This window comes from Ranitomeya imitator, chromosome 6, assembly GCF_032444005.1.
Source record: "Ranitomeya imitator isolate aRanImi1 chromosome 6, aRanImi1.pri, whole genome shotgun sequence".
Taxonomy (NCBI): Eukaryota; Metazoa; Chordata; class Amphibia; order Anura; family Dendrobatidae; genus Ranitomeya; species Ranitomeya imitator.
This window is the reverse complement of record NC_091287.1, coordinates 525,265,145-525,283,330: the sequence shown is the minus strand read 5'-3', so window position 1 is coordinate 525,283,330 and position 18,186 is coordinate 525,265,145. Positions and strand designations below refer to the sequence as shown.

General features: G+C 49.5%; 2 protein-coding genes across 4 annotated transcripts in view; one reads left to right on the top strand and one right to left on the bottom strand.

Annotated features, from left to right (window-relative positions):
- The window catches only part of MTBP (MDM2 binding protein), a 69,565-nt gene extending 61,916 nt beyond the window's left edge, over window positions 1-7,649 (bottom strand). Inside the window, exons 1-6 of one of the 2 annotated variants that reach the window (XM_069731837.1) lie at window positions 7,301-7,649; window positions 4,639-4,710; window positions 3,716-3,789; window positions 3,490-3,638; window positions 2,718-2,776; window positions 2,298-2,436 (exon numbers count right to left, since the gene is read on the bottom strand). In XM_069731837.1, coding sequence (XP_069587938.1) covers window positions 2,298-2,436; window positions 2,718-2,776; window positions 3,490-3,638; window positions 3,716-3,789; window positions 4,639-4,710; window positions 7,301-7,373 — 566 coding nt within the window. In that variant the 5' untranslated portion in view covers window positions 7,374-7,649. Of the gene's footprint in view, window positions 1-2,297; window positions 2,437-2,717; window positions 2,777-3,489; window positions 3,639-3,715; window positions 3,790-4,638; window positions 4,711-5,548; window positions 5,743-7,300 lie in introns of those variants that run through there. The other variant, XM_069731836.1, reaches the window with a different exon arrangement.
- Window positions 7,650-7,762: 113 nt separating this feature from the next.
- The window catches only part of MRPL13 (mitochondrial ribosomal protein L13), a 34,619-nt gene continuing 24,195 nt past the window's right edge, over window positions 7,763-18,186 (top strand). The window contains exons 1-2 of one of the 2 annotated variants that reach the window (XM_069731838.1): window positions 7,763-7,904; window positions 10,986-11,109. In XM_069731838.1, coding sequence (XP_069587939.1) covers window positions 7,878-7,904; window positions 10,986-11,109 — 151 coding nt within the window. In that variant the 5' untranslated portion in view covers window positions 7,763-7,877. Of the gene's footprint in view, window positions 7,905-10,151; window positions 10,274-10,985; window positions 11,110-18,186 lie in introns of those variants that run through there. The other variant, XM_069731839.1, reaches the window with a different exon arrangement.

Genomic DNA, 18,186 nt, shown 5'->3' with positions numbered 1-18,186 from the left:
TTTTTTAAGGGAGACTTTAGGAAAAAAAAATAATAGAATAAAATGATTTTTTCAGGAAGAATTTAGAAACCAAAGAAAACAAAAAAAGGCTTTCTATGGCCCACTGAGTGAGAGATGACGCACACAGGAGTCAGGACTGGCACACAAGCCCAGAGGCCAATATTTATCTCCCACTTTTTTTTTTTTGTTCCAGGGAAAATTTATAAACCCAATAAAAAAAATAATAAATAGGCTTTCTATGGCCCACTATCTGAGAGACAGAGAGAGATGGCACGCTTAGGACTGGCACACAAGCCCAAAGGCCAATATTAATCTCCCACTGATTGATTTATTGATTTTTTCAGGTAGAATTTAGAACCCAAATAAAGCAAAAAAAAAAAAAAAAAAAATGGGCTTTCTATGGCCCACTGAGCGAGAGATGATGCACACAGGAGTCAGGAGTGGCACACAAGCCCTGAGGCCAATATTTTTCTCCCACTGATTGATGTAGTGATTTTTTCAGGTAGATTTTAGAACCAAAATCAAGCAAAAAAATAAATAGGCTTTCTATGGCCCACTGAGTGAGAGATGGCACACACAGGGATGGCACTCTAGCAGAAATGTCAATCTTAATCTCCCACAAAAAAAAAAAAAAAAACAGGGAGTGTCCTTCAATTACTATCTCCCTGCAGTAATCTCAGCCAGGTATGGCAGGCAGCAATAAGGAGTGGACTGATGCACAAATTAAATAAAAAGTGTGTACAAACCAAAAAGATAGCTGTGCAGAAAGGAAGGAACAAGAGGATTTGTGCTTTGAAAAAAGCAGTTGGTTTGCACAGCGGCGTACACACAGCAATGCAGCTATCAGGGAGCCTTCTAGGGCAGCCCAATGAGCTACAGCGCTGAGGGGAAAAAAAAAAAATGTAGCTTCCACTGTCCCTGCACACCGAAGGTGGTGTTGGGCAGTGGAAATCGCTACAGCACAAGCGGTTTCGTGGTTAATGGACCCTGCCTAACGCTATCCCTGCTTCTGACGAAGCGGCAGCAACCTCTCCCTAAGCTCAGATCAGCAGCAGTAACATGGCGGTCGGCGGTAACTCCCCTTTATAGCCCCTGTGACGCCGCAGACAGCAAGCCAATCACTGCAATGCCCTTCTCTAAGATGGTGGGGACCAGGACCTATGTCATCACGCTGCCCACACTCTGCGTTTACCTTCATTGGCTGAGAAATGGCGCTTTTCGCGTCATTGAAACGCGACTTTGGCGCGAAAGTCGCGTACCGCATGGCCGACCCCGCACAGGGGTCGGATCGGGTTTCATGAAACCCGACTTTGCCAAAAGTCGGCGACTTTTGAAAATGAACGACCCGTTTCGCTCAACCCTAATCATGTCCACTCTCTATCTGAAACTCAACCTCTCCAAAACTGAACTTCTTCTGCTCCCGCCATCTACTAACCTCCCTAAATCTGACATTTCCCTCTCTGTGGGTGTCATCATAATAACACCCCAGCAGCAGGTGCGCTGTCTGGGTGTTATGTTTGACTCTAATCTCTCCTTCACCTCCCATATACAATCTCTTGCCCACTCGTGCCGCTTACACCTAAAGAACATCTCTAGAATCCGCCCTTTTCTCACACGGAATCAACAAAACAAAAAAACACACCTCACTGTTGCCCTGATCCACTCCCGCCAAGACTACTGTAACGCTCTATTAATTGGCCTCCCCGTTACTCGACTTTCCCCTCTCCAGTCCGTCCTTACCGCAGCAGCCAGGGTCGTCTATCTGGCTAATCGCTACTCGGACGCCTCCACTCTGTGCCAGTCGTTACACCGGCTGCCCATACAATGAAGGAGCCCAGTTAAACTGCTTGCTCTCACCCACAAGGCATTGCAATTAATGCGCAGATCTTAGATATAGAAACACTGGATTTCAGTTCAGAAATTCCATGTGTGTAACCTGCACCAATTACGCAACATGTGAACTTGGCCTAAAACAGCTATATGGCTGCTATTATCCGACCGTGCTCGTGTGCTAACCGAGTGACTTCGGCATGCTCGAAAAATATGTTTGAGTGCCCGCGGCTGCATTTCTCGCTGTGGTTCGACAGCCGAAACCCATGCAGGGCCAGCCTATTTGTTAATCAATCCCTGCATATGTTGCGGCTGTTGAACAGCCATGAAACCTGCAGCTGCGGGAACTTGAATATAGTATTCTAGCACACTGAAGACACTCTTAGCACCCGAGCATGCTCAGATAACACCTTATCTGAGCGTGCCTTCTCATCACTAACAGCTGTATTTTGGTGCGGGTACTTTACCCTTTGCGATCTTCAGTAACGATGGAGATCTTGGCTCTGTGCCACTCCTTCAGGTGTTTAATGGCCCCCACTGCGAGCACACAATGCTTCATTTTTGGAACATCTGGAGAGATCAGCAGGACGTCCACCAACCCTCGGCCTAAAACGAAAAATGAATCCATCATATTTAGGACAGGTCATCAATACCAGATGGGGTCAGTTATCCTCCCCGGAGGCAGCAGTGTATAAAAAGTGTACAGAAGTGCAGCTCAGCTCCTATTCTGTTTATAACTGGCTGCAGAGGTCACAGATTGGCTGCAGCGGTCACGTACTCGCTACTTGCCAAACAATTACTAGGAGCGTCGCTGGATCGGTGGGGAATTGTTTTATAACACTGACAGTCCCACTGTTTCTTCTTCATGTAGGATGGCTATATATTACCTGGTGCAGGGAGCTTGTCCGAGAGCTGATGGAGCGATTCTGCCGCCTCTTCAAATAAACTGGGAAGAAAAAGAAAAAAAGACGATTGATCCTCGAACCAACAACATAAACGGGTCACTACTACCGGTCACTCACCATAATATGGCCAAACAATTTTAACAATCACTGATGTCACAAAATGGGTCTCTTGGGTACTGGCCAAAATGGCCTTTCATAACCTCTCCATAGGGGGATGTCTGATTACCAGCGGTCCAGTGTCACCAGAATTGGTCTCAACACTCAATTTCTCCTCAGTGAGTGACTGCCGTGGAGGATTTTAAGTGCAACCACATGTGAGATTCAACAAACGCACAGTACTGGCATTATCCTGAGAACAGCGGAGAGGTGACCGGAATCCGGACCACCTAGTCACCACGAGCAGCAAGTGACGGGGCCCCAGTCAGCCTCACTGCCGGGATCTGCATCTACTATATGTTTATGGTGAATCCCACGGACAAGGTGGGTTTAGTTAGACCACACGGCAGTCATGGGACCTGTCTCAGCCATCAGATTGCCGGGACTAATGGAGGCAGCACCGTCACCTCTAGTGTCACGAGCACGGCCTGCAGAGGAAACGGGAAAGCAGAATTTGGGAAATATGGTCTATGACCACTGGGTAATTCTAGGGCATCACAATTATTACCGACTGCCTGACATCAGCGGGGCCAGCCAAAGACCTCCACACCAAGTCCACATGTCGACTATCCCACCTCTTACCGAGGACAGATCGTACCTGGTGTCAGTCACAGAGTCCCGGCTGCTGTCATCCTCGTCATTCTCTGGGCTTTGTAGTCCACATAAACAATCCTCAAAGGTGCTGTGTGGCAGCTCCTCGCTGTCATCAAGGACCGGGCACAAGTCCTCCCAAGCAAGGCTGCAGTACTAGAAGGACGAGAAGAGTGAGCGGCAGGAGGCTCCGCCAACAAGAGCACGACTACACGGGCAGGAAAGGGTCCTACCTGGGAGAAGCCGAAGGTGGCTTGGATCGCAAAGAACCATTTCCTTACTGCTGGTTCTCCAGTCAAAGAACAAGCTGAGGAGGAGAAACAGTCAGAAATAACGTCATGAAACACTAAACACACCGGGCATGGAAGTCTGTCAGCAGGTCCATGCTGTGTAATCCGAGAGCAGAATGGTGTGGAGACCGAGACCCTGAGTGCAGAGAGGTTTCATTATCTAGGCCGTCTCAGATGTCGGTTTTATCAGCAGGAGATCACCACTGCAGGACTAGGTGCCTCAAGCCTCCTGGTCCTGCTGCTCTGTGTCACCCTGCTCCCATCACCGATTGTTAGATTACTGTGCATAGGCAGAATCTGTCAATCAGTGACGGGTGCAGGGATTACACAGTTCAGCATTCTGAGCTCTGCTGGAGAAAACTGATTGTATCACAACTGTTGCACCCAGTAAGTAACACATCGCTGGAATCAGGCTCTCTGCCTCTACATCATGCTGCTCTGAGATCGCATAGCAAAAACCTGCTGATGCACTCCCTTTAATAAAGTCTACATCACTTTGTATTTGACTTGAGCACCATAATACTGGTGACCGGTCTCCTAGGTAGCGAGCCGAGTGCGTACAAGCTGTTTGACATTAAGCTTGTAAGCGCTGCCCCCGCTCCTATGTAGGCTTCATACAGCAGCATGGGCGCATGCACAGTTTGGGCCAGCAGCGCTCTGATGTCACTGGTCCTAACAGTCCATCATCAGAAGCGTGATGCCCCCTGGAGGCAGAGGACTATAACACTGTGCTGCCATCTTAGTCATTTGCAGCCTATCCACAGCATTTCGGGCAGCCACATCTAGGCTTCCAGCTGTAATACAGACTCTACATTGAACAACAGTGACCCTATAAAAGAGCGGATCTAAGAAATACAAGGCATTACCAGGGAAGGTGTCCGTGTGTTTGGTACAAAGCTCCTTCAGGTGATTGTAGAAATCCTTCACATCCACAAAACCTGCGAGTACAAGAAAGGATTTACTGCGCGGGCACAGAAAAAAAAAACATTCACTCCAAAAATATATAACATTGATCAGCCTTGACTCCCATCGAGCACATCGGTCTTCCCATCAGCCAAAGGCTTTTTAAATAAAGCTTGGTCCTACCTGCCCATATAATTGTGGGCCTTTACCCCGGGAGAGGCATCATGTCAGCTTTAGGGCCCCAACAAAGAGGTACCCCACGTGTAGGACATTGCGCTAGCTTAGGCATCCATGGTTACGACCACTCATTGACAGACGGCATTTACTGGTCGTGCAATGCCCTGCACATGGGGTCAGTGACACAGTCAATCTGAAGAACTAGACTACATTCCAAGTTGCGAATACAGTAATCAATAAGCATCTAATATAATGAGTGGCCGAGAGCATGGTCAAAATATGCCAAAATAACTCTCCCTATTATCGAACAAATACATATGAATAGGAGTGTCGCTCCCAAATACAACAATACCACACAAGCGAAAAGAAGGAGTATCGACACACAAATAGAAAAAAAATTACCAATATTTTATTAATACATGAATATAACAACAATGAGAAACATATAAAACGGCATGATGGGCTGTAATAATTCCACCATGCAAGGAGGAGGAAAACCAACCAGTACACAAATGGTAAACCACACCGATAAAGAATAAGACTCAGGTAAGCATCAAAGAAATTACTTCAAGTGATCATGGATATTAGGGTACCTATCATGAGGGATAATCCCTCCAAAGTAAAGTAGGTGCCATAAGGTAATATGAAATTATATAATCCTAGGTACACAAGGTTAACAACATGCTGTATACTCACCCATCATCAGTCTGTATCGGTGTGGCCTTCCCACTGCCCCTGACGCGCGTTTCGCGTTAGTCACTTTTTCAAAGGGAGAGTGATACATTCCAAGTTGAGAGGAGTTTGCTAATATTATTTTGGGATAGGATCTTGGAGATGGGAATACCACTAAGTTTTGTCTTCAGCATGTGAACTCAAACACGTGGGCAGCACGGTGGCTCAGTGGTTTGCCCTGCAGTGCAGGGGTCCTGGGTTCAAATTCTACCAAGGACAACATCTGCCAGCAGTTTGTATGTTCTCCCCGTGTTTGCGTGGGTTTCCTCCGGGTCCTCCCACATTCCTAAGACATACTGATAGGGAATGTAGATTGTGAGCCCCATCGGGGACAGTGATGATAATATGTGTAAAGTACAATAAACACGTAACATTAATCACATCATCAATAAACACTAGCGGTGACCCAGCGCCGCTGGCAGCCATGCATGCCCACGCCACCACACCGCCTGCGCCGTGTGACGCACAGGATGTGTTGGGCTTTGAATCCTTCTCCATAGTTTCCTCTTCCCATCATTCTGGTACAGGTCGATCTTAGTTTTGCTTTTCCAGAACTTGGCGGCTTCTTTAGATGATTTTTTATTTTTGGCACACTAATGAGGCCTTTCCATTTTTCAGGCTGATTAATGGTTTGCACCTTGTGGTGACCCCCTTGGATTTGGTCTCATGAGGTCTTCTCTTGATGGTAGACAGACTCTAAAGCAGCTACTTGCTGGAGAGTGTTCTTCACTTGGGTGGATGATGTGAAGGGGTTTTTCTTCACCGTGGGATGTATTCTGCGATCATCCACCACTGTCTTCCATTGACATCCAGGCCTTTTTGAGTTCCTGAACTCACCAGAGCGTTTTTTTTTTTTTTTGCAGAATGTACCAAACTGTTGATTTGGTCGCTCCTAATATGTCTGCTATTTCTCTGATGGTTTTCTTTTCTTTCTTTTTTTTCCCACCCAATTATGTTCAGCTTCTCTTCCACTGAGCGCTCCTTTAAAACGCATGTTGTGGGTTCACAGCCTCCAAATGCAAATGCCACACCTGGAATCCGCTCCGGACCTTTTATCTGCTTAAGGCTACGTTCACATTAGCGTTACGCTAATGTGCGTCGCTGTTGCGTCGGCGACGCAGCGGCGACGCGCCCCTATGTTTAACATAGGGGACGCGTGCGTTTTTTTGTTTGCGTTTTTCGACATGTGCGTCGTTTTCGACGCTAGCGTCGGACGCACGAAAATGCAACAAGTTGCATTTTTCGTGCGTCCGATTTTCGTCAAAAAACGACGCACGCGTCGCAAAACGCAGCGTTTTTGGTGCGTCGCGCGTTGCGTTGCCGACGCAACGCTAATGTGAACGTAGCCTTACTAATGATGGCTTAACAAGGGAAAAGCCCACAAAGCAACTTTTGAGATATTGTCCAATTACTTTTGGTCCCTTTATACCGAGACAGCCGCATATTAAAGAGCTGCAAGTCCTAAACCCTTACTCCAATTAGGATGTGAATAGCCTCAAATTAAAGCTGAGAGTTGGCACTTTACTCCCAGATTTATTATATAAATATCATTTTAATATGTTTTGGTAAACAGCTACAATGCCAGAGAGGAGGAGGAGAAGCTCTGCTGTCTGCCAGGGCTGAGGTTTCTATTCAGTGCCAGCAATACTAGATATTGACAATGATAAATGCGAGCACCCTCTAGTGGCCGCCCCCTGTAATGACGGCGTGTGGTACCTGAAGGCAGCGTCTCCCGGGAACTCTCCGCAGCCTGCTTCTGCCAGTAGATGAGCAGCACGTACCGCTCCATAAACCCACAACTCCCGGATCACAGACACAACCCCCGGCCAGTGAACCATCCAAGCCGGAAAGACGCCGCCTCCAACCCCCCACTAGACCGGGAAAATCAAATGTCCGCGCCAGTGACGCACTTCCGCCAGCTGTCACAGCGATTAGACTCTTCCTCACGGCAACTAATCCCCGTTATGAAGGTTCCTGGGGCAGAAAGATACCGCAGCGCTCATCATTGCTATTGATTTTGGCCGCCTCTGTGATACAGAACGTTTCCTAACGGAAAAGAGTTCACGAATGAGGATTCGGAACCATTTGTGGTGAAAATGAAGTTTCTAAATGTGTCTGTAATGCTGCCTGTAATAAGCTTTGGTGGCGGCCATTTTGTCGTAGACCACGTAATGTTGGTCTCTATGGAATTTGTCTTAGGGAAAATGGCTCCATATGATGAGGACATTTCTGTTTTCCGCGTGTGAGGAGGTGGAGAGTGTGAGAGGCTGTGTGTCATGGTGACCTCCGTGTGATGGCGAGTTACAGCAGAGCGGCCCAGGTAATGTGGTGTCATGGAGGCGGTGGTCCTGTGTGAGGGCAGCTATGGAGCTATTACTGCTCTATGTATAAGGCAGGCAGTCCATGCTGGAAGTCTGATATTTGGGGGGGTCTGTGGGGGTAGGGCAGCCGTGTGTGCAGGAACCGGCCCCAAATCTACCGTCCTTCCCACAGCCAGAACTCTTCTTTTTCTCTGTCCATATAACCGTAACAGTGAGGTCATTAAAGGTTCTGCCGCTAAATGCATCGGGGGAAATCATCAAGATCCTCTGCTGGCAGCTCCCATGTAATCACCGACCAATGACGAGTCCAGAGACGCTGCAGGCACGGGAGTGTGTTTAGGCCACGCACCTGCAATGGAGAATGGAGGGGTCCGGCTTCCGGACTTTATGGCCTCCCACCCCATGATCCCAGGAGAAGGACCGCTGCAACGTTCCCTCGTGAAGGGCTAACGTCACTTCTCTAAAAGGCTCTCATGCCTTGTTGCCCAGCGTCCGTATATTTATGAACAGTCTGTAAAAATTAGGTGTTTCTTTTTTCTGTTCATGAATTTTCTCCCCACTCCTGAAGTTTGTACTGTGCATGTGCTAAAATGGCAGCCATGTGCAGGACGAAGAAGAGTCATGTGAGATCCTGGAGGAGGCACAAGACATGAAGAGGAGCGCCGGCATCCTGCCGCTCATCACCGGCGCACTACAGGTACCACACTGCTGGCTGGATCTGCCCCGTGTGGGGTCTATATCACACCTGTATATAGGGACCTGCAGCCTGTGACACCCAGCGAGGGCTGTGGGGGGGAAGATTGGGAAGTTTCACCCACTGATCCGACCTCCATAGACGGATAAAGCAGCCGGGTCTGATCTGTGCCCATCGTACATGGTCCTTACTGTCTGTCACTAATCAGCTGTACGGACTGGACCTGTCTGTACACAAATATCTGTCTGTCCAACCCCAAAATAATGGGGGCAGCACACCATATATAGATGAATAATTAGTGCTATTTAATAGCACATGGGGCCAAAGTGTGAAGCTTTCGCTTGGAAATGGTTCACACTTTTGATCCGAAACGTGGCCACATGGGCTATTAAATAGCACTTATTATTGATCCCTATGGAGTGCTGCCTCCCTTATTTGAGTATTTTGAATGGTTGGGATACACCTGGGAGGCTTGAGACCCCTTTATGCTGCTGCTGCTTTTGTCTTTTTCTTTTTTGTATCTTTCTATTAGTGATGAGTGAATGTGCTGGGATAAGGTGTTATCTGAGCATGCTCAGGTGCTCTCAGAGTGTCTTTGGTGTGCGCGAATAATATGTTCTAGTCCCCACGGCTGCATGTCTCGCTGCTATTCCACCGGGATTGTCTGTTTGTTAGGGGACTCGAGCATTGTATAAGAGCACAATGAAGGCAGACTAATAGCATCTTATCCCAGCACGTTCGCTCATCACTACTATCCTATCACTTGGGTAGCAGTATACACTGTAATGCCATAGTATATCCCGTGTACACAGAGGTGACGGCTGCGTTCTGTATGGTACCTGAGCGCTGTCAGTCCCAGTATACGATCTGTACATATACACCGAGGCCGTCAGTCCCATGTAACCACAGCAGCGTCTGCAGCCGATCCCAGTCCCAGATCCTCCTCCTGTTCCCTCTCTCCAGATGGAATCTAGAAATCTACATTGATCTTCTTGTGTCGATATTCCCGTGCTTTGTGTTGTACAGTTGTGCTTTTTATTGATCGCCTCTTTTATAGCGGTATAAACACTTGATCAGCTTTCTGCACTGCTTATCTATGGATCAGGTCGGGTATTCTAAGTGTCTCCTCTGACTCCTATTCTGGTTTTTAGGAGGCGCGTTAAATGTCCGTGAATTTGAGTCCGTGTGCCCAGAAATCATTTTTTTTAGGAGGTTGACAATCCTGCCGTCATGGTCCAGACCAGTAATGGAGGCTGGCCTGGAGATCCGATGAGTCCCGCTTTTGTCTTGGAAGCAGTGATATCTGGAGACCACGTGGGAAACGCCACAAAGAGGCCCTAACAAGGGAACATCACACCGGTCCCACTCCCGGGATTATGGTGGGGGGCATAATGTCCGGTAGCCGGAGCCCTCTAGTCTTCAGCTCAGTGTTACATTGATTTGATGGTAGATCCGGTGGTCCGGCTGTTTCTCCCAGGAGCCATTTTTGCACAGGACACCTGGTCCCTACTGTAAGCAGCCTGCGTGGCCTCAACGTGCTGTTATGGCCATCAGCATCTCCGGACTTGTCTCCCATCGAGCACATTACACGGGAGCTGCCAGCAGCGGATCTTGATGATTTCCCCCAGTGCATTCAGCGAGGCAGAACCTTCCTCAGCGGACCATTAATAACCTGTGAGTGTCGGGATCCTGCACATGGGGCTCAGACCCCACAACGAATAAATCCAGAGGTTCTGAAAATGTCATCTCCATTCTTCCATCCTGTGATTTCTAGAACTCCATGGCTTTTCCTTCTTGGTGCTTCACTTTCACTGTGGAGATGTGTAATTTTGTTTTTTTTCTTTAGTGCCTTTCAAAAAATGCGTAACTTAATAAAAAACAGAAAACGTATGTTTGTGTCGCCCTTTCCCAGGAACGCTCTTTCATTTTTCATCCGTGTATTATTGGATGGCATTTTTGCAGTTTGCTGCTTATGAAAATTTCTTGACCTATGAACTTTTTTATTTTTTAAATTTACAGTTCGTTGCCTAGGAGACCGACCACCGCTGCTGTCCAGCTCGTAAGCACAACGCTGCAGCTGGTCAGCTTCAAAACGGCGCGTACAGGTTCAGCATTAAAGAGCTTGTAAGCTCGGCGCGTGTTCTGCTGTACGGCAGCGGCGGTCGGTTTCCAAGGCAATGAGATGTAAGCAAGAAAAAAGTGTTAAAATCTCAAGAACGGATGAAGATTTTCCTAAGCAGCAAATTGCACCATTGCTTGTGTGTACAGCACTGTCCGACGAAGCCCATGTCTGAACAGTAATAACCCTTTAAGTGCCACTGTCATTATTTCATACGTTATGTGGTTAATCTTTCTTTTTTCCCATTTTTTTTTTCTTGCTTTTCAGCAATGGGCGACATTCTCCAGGGTTTGGTATGTCATCGATGCCAATATGCAGCCGCCGGGGAAGATCGCCGCCATTTGTGCCGCCCACCTGCAGGGTCTCCACAAACCTGTGTACCATGCACAGAGTAAGTATTCAGGGGTCCCAGCCGTCTGGTCTATCAGATTAACTAGGGGCTTTGAGGAGAAAAGCTCTTAAAGGGATTTCCAGGATTTTTACCTGAGTGATGATGTGCAAAGCAGGAAAATGTGCTGTATTTATAATACCAGTTATCACCAGCAGATGGCGCCATGTGATAAAGAAAAACCTCTATAGAAAGGTGGGGATGGGATTGCTGGGACTTATGGATCCACGGTTTGTTTGTTTTTAAGCTGATTTGTAAATTCCAGAATTAAATTTAATGCACCAAGTGAACATAGGGTGTAACAACGAGATCATCTATGCTATATATTGTGCTGCCCCGCACTACATGAGCACTGCAGACACTTTATTCTTAGGATCAGCGGGGTCCCGGAGGTCAGACATAACACGATGGTGTATCCGAGTGCGCAGGATGGCAGCTATGGATCGCCAAGGTACTAATCAGACCCGGCACAGCTCTAACAAGAACCTTGGACACTATAATGGGGCAGATCCCTCATTATTTGGGGCAGCTGAATAGTCCCTGTTGAAATGGAAAAAGCTTGCCGTGCTGGCGAGCCCTACCTCCGCTGTGCTGGCGACCCAAAGCCCCGCCGTGCTGTCGAGCCCTACTTCCGCCGTGCTGCTGACCCATAGTTCTGCCGTGTTGGCGACGCATACTTCCGCCATTCTGCTCACTACTAAAGTCCCTTAATGGTTTATTTTCAGCACAAAAGATAAAATATATATATAAACAAAAACTAAACAATTCTTATAAATAAAATCCCTCTAGTCCATAGGAAATGACACAAAAATGTATATGTGAAAATTATTTTTGGCCTCCAATACAAGCAATTCAGTAAAAAGCTCCGGTCAGAAGTTCCTGGATGCACACGAGCGCCATCATTTCTACAGTGGCCATGGCCCGGTACTGCAGATCCATGGCATGAGACCCTGATGCCTCCGTGATCGGTGGGTAGAGAGCGCACCCTCCTTGTATTCAGCATCATCCGTCAGTCCTGACTGTGGAATGTGAGCGAGCGTCACAGATTTCGGGGCGGGGAGGCCGCAGAGTAACGTGTAGGATATGTAGGAACACACAGGAGATGTTATTAATGCCTCCGCGAGCCGGCAGCTGCTCCGCATTGGTAGGGCCGGTGCCTTTTTTCTGACATATTCATCATTCTTCCTGGACAGACGCCACTTGCCCCCCAGTCACATAGCTGCGTGTACAGGGTTTTCACCTGTCTTCCACCTCCTGAGAGAGTCTCATCGTCTCTATGATGAAGGGGCACAAACCTTTTTTTTCTTATTTTTTTCAGAGGGGGTGTACTTTATATTTTTTAACGTGTTATTTTTTTCTGGCAGCTGTTTTTATGCATATTTTTCTCTGGCAGCTGTTTTTATGCATCTCTATCTATCTATCTATCTATCTATCTATCTATCTATCTATCTATCTATCTATCTATCTATCTATATATATATATATATATATATATATATATATATATATCGGCCATGAGTCATCCTCAGTAACACGCTCTCCTTCCCCCGGTGAGCTGGATGTGTACAGCAGACTCCGTCGCTATGGCCATCGGCTGTGCAGTGTTCCATAGGAGGTGTTAGGACTTGTGCACCAGGCGACCGTGCCGGGGAACCATCCATCATATCGGAATACCTGAATGACAGCTGCTAAAAGTCATAAAATGTGTGAAATGTAGCACGAGAGCTTGTATCTGGTGGTGCCAGTGCTTCCCACGTCAGCGTGTATCTGGTGGTGCCAGTGCACCGTACGAGAACTTGTATCTGGTAGTGGCAGTGCCCAGTATGACAGCTTGCCTCCGGGCGGCGCCAGTGCCCCATATGAGGGCTTTCCTCCGGTCGGTGCCAGTGCCTTGTATGAGAGCTTGCTTCCGGTCGGTGCCAGTGCCCCGTGTGAGAGCTTGCCTCCGGTCGGTGCCATTGCCCCGTGTGAGAGCTTGCCTCCGGTCGGTGCCAGTGCCCCGTGTAAGAGCTTGCATCCGGTCGGTGCCAGTGCCCCGTGTAAGAGCTTGCATCCGGTCGGTGCCAGTGCCCCGTGTAAGAGCTTGCATCCGGTCGGTGCCAGTGCCCAGTATGAGAGATTGCCTTTCGTCGGTGCCAGTGCCCTGTGTAAGAGCTTGTCTCAGGGCGACGCCAGTGCCCCATGTGGGATCTTGCCTCCAGGCGGTGCCAGTGCCCCATGTGGGATCTTGCCTCCGGGCGGTGCCAGTGCCCCATGTGGGATCTTGCCTCCGGGCGGTGCCAGTGCCCCATGTGGGATCTTGCCTCCGGGCGGTGCCAGTGCCCCGTGTGAGAGTTTGCCTCCGGTCGGTGCCAGTGCCCCGTGTGAGAGCTTGTCTCCGGGCGACGCCAGTGCCCCATGTGGGATCTTGCCTCCGGGCGGTGCCAGTGCCCCGTGTGAGAGCTTGCCTCCAGTCGGTGCCATTGCCCCGTGTAAGAGCTTGCATCTGGTCGGTGCCAGTGCCCAGTATGAGAGATTGCCTTTGGTCGGTGCCAGTGCCCCGTTTGAGAGTTTGCCTCCTGTCAGTGCCAGTGCCCTGTGTAAGAGCTTGTCTCAGGGCGACGCCAGTGCCCCATGTGGGATCTTGCCTCCGGGCGGTGCCAGTGCCCCGTGTGAGAGCTTGCCTCCGGTCGGTGCCAGTGCCCCGTGTGAGAGCTTGTCTCCAGGCGACGCCAGTGCCCCATGTGGGATCTTGCCTCCGGGCGGTGCCAGTGCCCCGTGTGAGAGCTTGCCTCCGGGCGGTGTCAGTGCCCTGTGCGAGAGCTTGCCTTCGGGCGGTGCCAGTGCCCCGTGCGAGAGCTTGCCTTCGGGCGGTGCCAGTGCCCCGTGTGAGAGCTTGCCTTCGGGCGGTGCCAGTGCCCCGTGTGAGAGCTTGCCTCCGGCGGTGCCAGTGCCCCGTGCGAGAGCTTGCCTCCAGGCGGCCCCAGTACCCCATGCGAGAGCTTGCCTCCGGGCGGCCCCAGTACCCCATGCGAGAGCTTGCCTCCGGGCGGCCCCAGTACCCCATGCGAGAGCTTGCCTCCGGGCGGTGCCAGTGCCCTGTGCGAGAGCTTGCCTCCGGGCGGCCCCAGTACCCCATGCGAGAGCTTGCCTCCGGACGGTGCCAGTGCCCTGTGCGAGAGCTTGCCTCCGGACGGTGCCAGTGCCCTGTGCGAGAGCTTGCCTCCGGGCGGCCCCAGTACCCCATGCGAGAGCTTGCCTCCGGGCGGTGCCAGTGCCCTGTGCGAGAGCTTGCCTCCGGGCGGCCCCAGTGCCCCGTGCGAGAGCTTGCCTCCGGGCGGTGCCAGTGCCTTCTGTACATATGCGGCCTGTCTGCTAGCTGTATATGGATCACATAAGACATCTTCGTTTTTCTCCTCTCTTCGGCATGGTCACACTTTTTGCAATGTCCTCTCGCCGTGTGTGCCCGGGGAGTTAGTGGCACATACATCGAAGGTAACCGTTCACTCAGCGGAGGCAGAAGAGCTTTCATTTGTCCATCTGGTTCCTTTCACACCTACTTATATTCTGTTGTATGCCGCAGAGAAAACGACACTGCGTGATGTGCGTCTTACCACGGCGTGCCCACGGGATACTGTAAAGGGGCAACCAACGCGCTCATCCGTCTGAAATATTTCTTGGTATACCTGCGAAGTATATTGCAAATGGACCTTAAGGAGAGGCCTCATTTCATGTCGATGGTGGTCTCTGGTCATGGCCGCCCACACTTGCCTCATCTGATCCATGTCAGTAGATATCTTGTCCGTTCGTAGGGTTAATGTCTCCAGTCACCGGTATTTCAGGAATGGAGATCGCTATCATCACGCTCTGGGATATATCTGCATCTCATGTTTTAGGCCTTTTAGTTAATCGTGCAGTTGAAAAGTTTTACACTATGTCCATAGATACGTCCGGCCGCCCCCCTGGGGGTCCCGGGACTGATATCACATTATTATGTCGGTGCTGACACAAATTTTCATGGTGCAGGACGATGAACGCACCTCGACATCAAGCTGGTGATTGATCTCGTAGCTTTAGATTAGTTAATGGATACGAGCGACAGGTTGCTCTGGTCACCATGATGGTTTCCTCTTCGAGGCAGGAAGGAATGACACACGGATAATGGAAATGAATTATTTGTACATACCAAGGATTCGGTAATGGAGGCCGCCTCTTACCTTCATCTGAGCCTTCTGTAGGAAATTCCCTTCATAGTGCAAATAGTGTACTTTGTGTACAGACGCCACGCTTGTCATATTCTGGAGTCGTCTGTGCTCGGTTATCACCAGGTTTCCACATTTTCCTAAATGATCCCTCTGCGTCCAGACAACCTGCTCTTATGGCATATATAATGTGATAAATGGGCAATCTGCAAATCACACGTCTTGTCTTTTCTGTAGGTGTCTAGTTATTTCTCTTCTCTGTAGGTATTTAGTTGTCTCGTCTTCTCTGGAGGTCTCTAGTTGTCTCGTCTTCTCTGCAGGCCCGAGGTGTCTCTCTTCTCTGTAAACCCCGGGAGTCTCTTCTCTGTAGGTTCCATGGTGTCTCTCTGTAGATCTCTAGTTGTCTTATCTTTTCTGTAGGTCTCTAGTTGTCTTGTCTTTTCTGTAGGTCTCCAGTTGTCTCTCTTCTCCTCTTCTCTGTAGGTCTATCTCTGTAGGTCTATAGTTGTCTTTCTTCTCTGTAGGCCCTAGGTGTCTCTTTGTAGTCCCCTATGTGTTTTTCTTCTCCCATAGGCCCCTAGGTGTCTCCCTTCTGTGTAGACTGTTAGGTATCTCTCTTCTCTATAGGTCTCGAGTTGTCTAGTCTTCTCTGTAGGTCTCTAGTTGTCTCTCTTCTGTGTAGGCCCCTACGTGTCTCTCTTCTGTGTAGGCCCCTACGTGTCTCTCTTCTGTGTAGGCCCCTACGTGTCTCTCTTCTGTGTAGGCCCCTACGTGTCTCTCTTCTGTGTAGGCCCCTACGTGTCTCTCTTCTGTGTAGGCCCCTACGTGTCTCTCTTCTGTGTAGGCCCCTACGTGTCTCTCTTCTGTGTAGGCCCCTACGTGTCTCTCTTCTGTGTAGGCCCCTACGTGTCTCTCTTCTGTGTAGGCCCCTACGTGTCTCTCTTCTGTGTAGGCCCCTACGTGTCTCTCTTCTGTGTAGGCCCCTACGTGTCTCTCTTCTGTGTAGGCCCCTACGTGTCTCTCTTCTGTGTAGGCCCCTACGTGTCTCTCTTCTGTGTAGGCCCCTACGTGTCTCTCTTCTGTGTAGGCCCCTACGTGTCTCTCTTCTGTGTAGGCCCCTATGTGTCTCTCTTCTGTGTAGGCCCCTACGTGTCTGTCTTCTGTGTAGGCCCCTACGTGGATCTCTTCTGTGTAGGCCCCTACGTGGATCTCTTCTGTGTAGGCCCCTACGTGTCTCTCTTCTGTGTAGGCCCCTACGTGTCTCTCTTCTATGTAGGCCCCTACGTTTCTCTCTTCTCTGTAGGCCTCTAGGTGTTTTTCTTCTCTCGTAAGTCCCTAGTTGTCTCTCTTCTTTGTAATCTCCTTGGTGTTTTTCTTCTCCCTTAGTTCCCTACGTGTCTCTCTTCTGTGTAGGCCCCTACGTGTCTCTCTTCTGTGTAGGCCCCTACGTGTCTCTCTTTTGTGTAGGCCCCTACGTGTCTCTCTTCTGTGTAGGCCCCTACGTGTCTCTCTTCTGTGTAGGCCCCTATGTGTCTCTCTTCTGTGTAGGCCCCTACGTGTCTGTCTTCTGTGTAGGCCCCTACGTGGATCTCTTCTGTGTAGGCCCCTACGTGGATCTCTTCTGTGTAGGCCCCTACGTGGATCTCTTCTGTGTAGGCCCCTACGTGTCTCTCTTCTGTGTAGGCCCCTACGTGTCTCTCTTCTATGTAGGCCCCTACGTTTCTCTCTTCTCTGTAGGCCTCTAGGTGTTATTCTTCTTTGTAGACCCCATGGAGTCTCTCTTCTCAGTGTGTCTCTTGTATCTGTAAGCCTCTAGTTGTCTCTCTTCTCTGAAGGGCCCATGGAGTCGCTCTTCTCTGTAGGTCTCTTGTATCTGTAGGCCTCTAGTTGTCTCTCTTCTCTGAAGTGCCCATGGAGTCTCTCTTCTCTGTAGGTCTCTCATCTTTGTAGGCCTCTAGTTGTCTCTCTTCTCTGAAGTATCCATGGAGTCTCTCTTCTCTGTAGGTCTCTTGTATCTGTAGGCATCTAGTTGTCTCTCTTTTCTGAAGTGCCCATGGAGTCTCTCTTCTCTGTAGGTCTCTCGTCTCTCTTCAGGCCTCTAGTTGTCTCTCTTCTCTGAAGTACCCATGGAGTCTCTCGTCTCTGTAGGTCTCTTGTATCTGTAGGCCTCTAGTTGTCTCTCTTCTCTGAAGTGCCCATGGAGTCTCTCTTCTCTGTAGGTCTCTTGTCTCTGTAGGCCTCTAGTTGTCTCTCTTCTCTGAAGTACCCATGGAGTCTCTCTTCTCTGTAGGTCTCTCGTCTCTCTTCAGGCCTCTAGTTGTCTCTCTTCTCTGAAGTACCCATGGAGTCTCTCTTCTCTGTAGGTCTCTTGTATCTGTAGGCCTCTAGTTGTCTCTCTTCTCTGTAGGTCTCTTGCCTCTGTAGGCCTCTAGTTGTCTCTCTTCTCTGAAGGGCCCATGGAGTCGCTCTTCTCTGTAGGTCTCTCATCTCTGTAGGCCTCTAGTTGTCTCTCTTCTCTGAAGGGCCCATGGAGTCTCTCTTCTCTGTAGGTCTCTCGTCTCTGTAGGTCTCTAGTTGTCTCTCTTCTCTGAAGTGCCCATGGAGTCTCTCTTCTCTGTAGGTATCTCGTCTCTGTAGGCCTCTAGTTGTCTCTCTTCTCTGAAGGGCCCATGGAGTCGCTCTTCTCTGTAGGTCTCTTGTATCTGTAGGCCTCTAGTTGTCTCTCTTCTCTGAAGTGCCCATGCAGTCTCTCTTCTCTGTAGGTCTCTCGTCTCTGTAGGCCTCTAGTTGTCTCTCTTCTCTGAAGTGCCCATGGAATCTCTCTTCTCTGTAGGTCTCTCGTCTTTGTAGGCCTCTAGTTGTCTCTCTTCTCTGAAGTACCCATGGAGTCTCTCTTCTC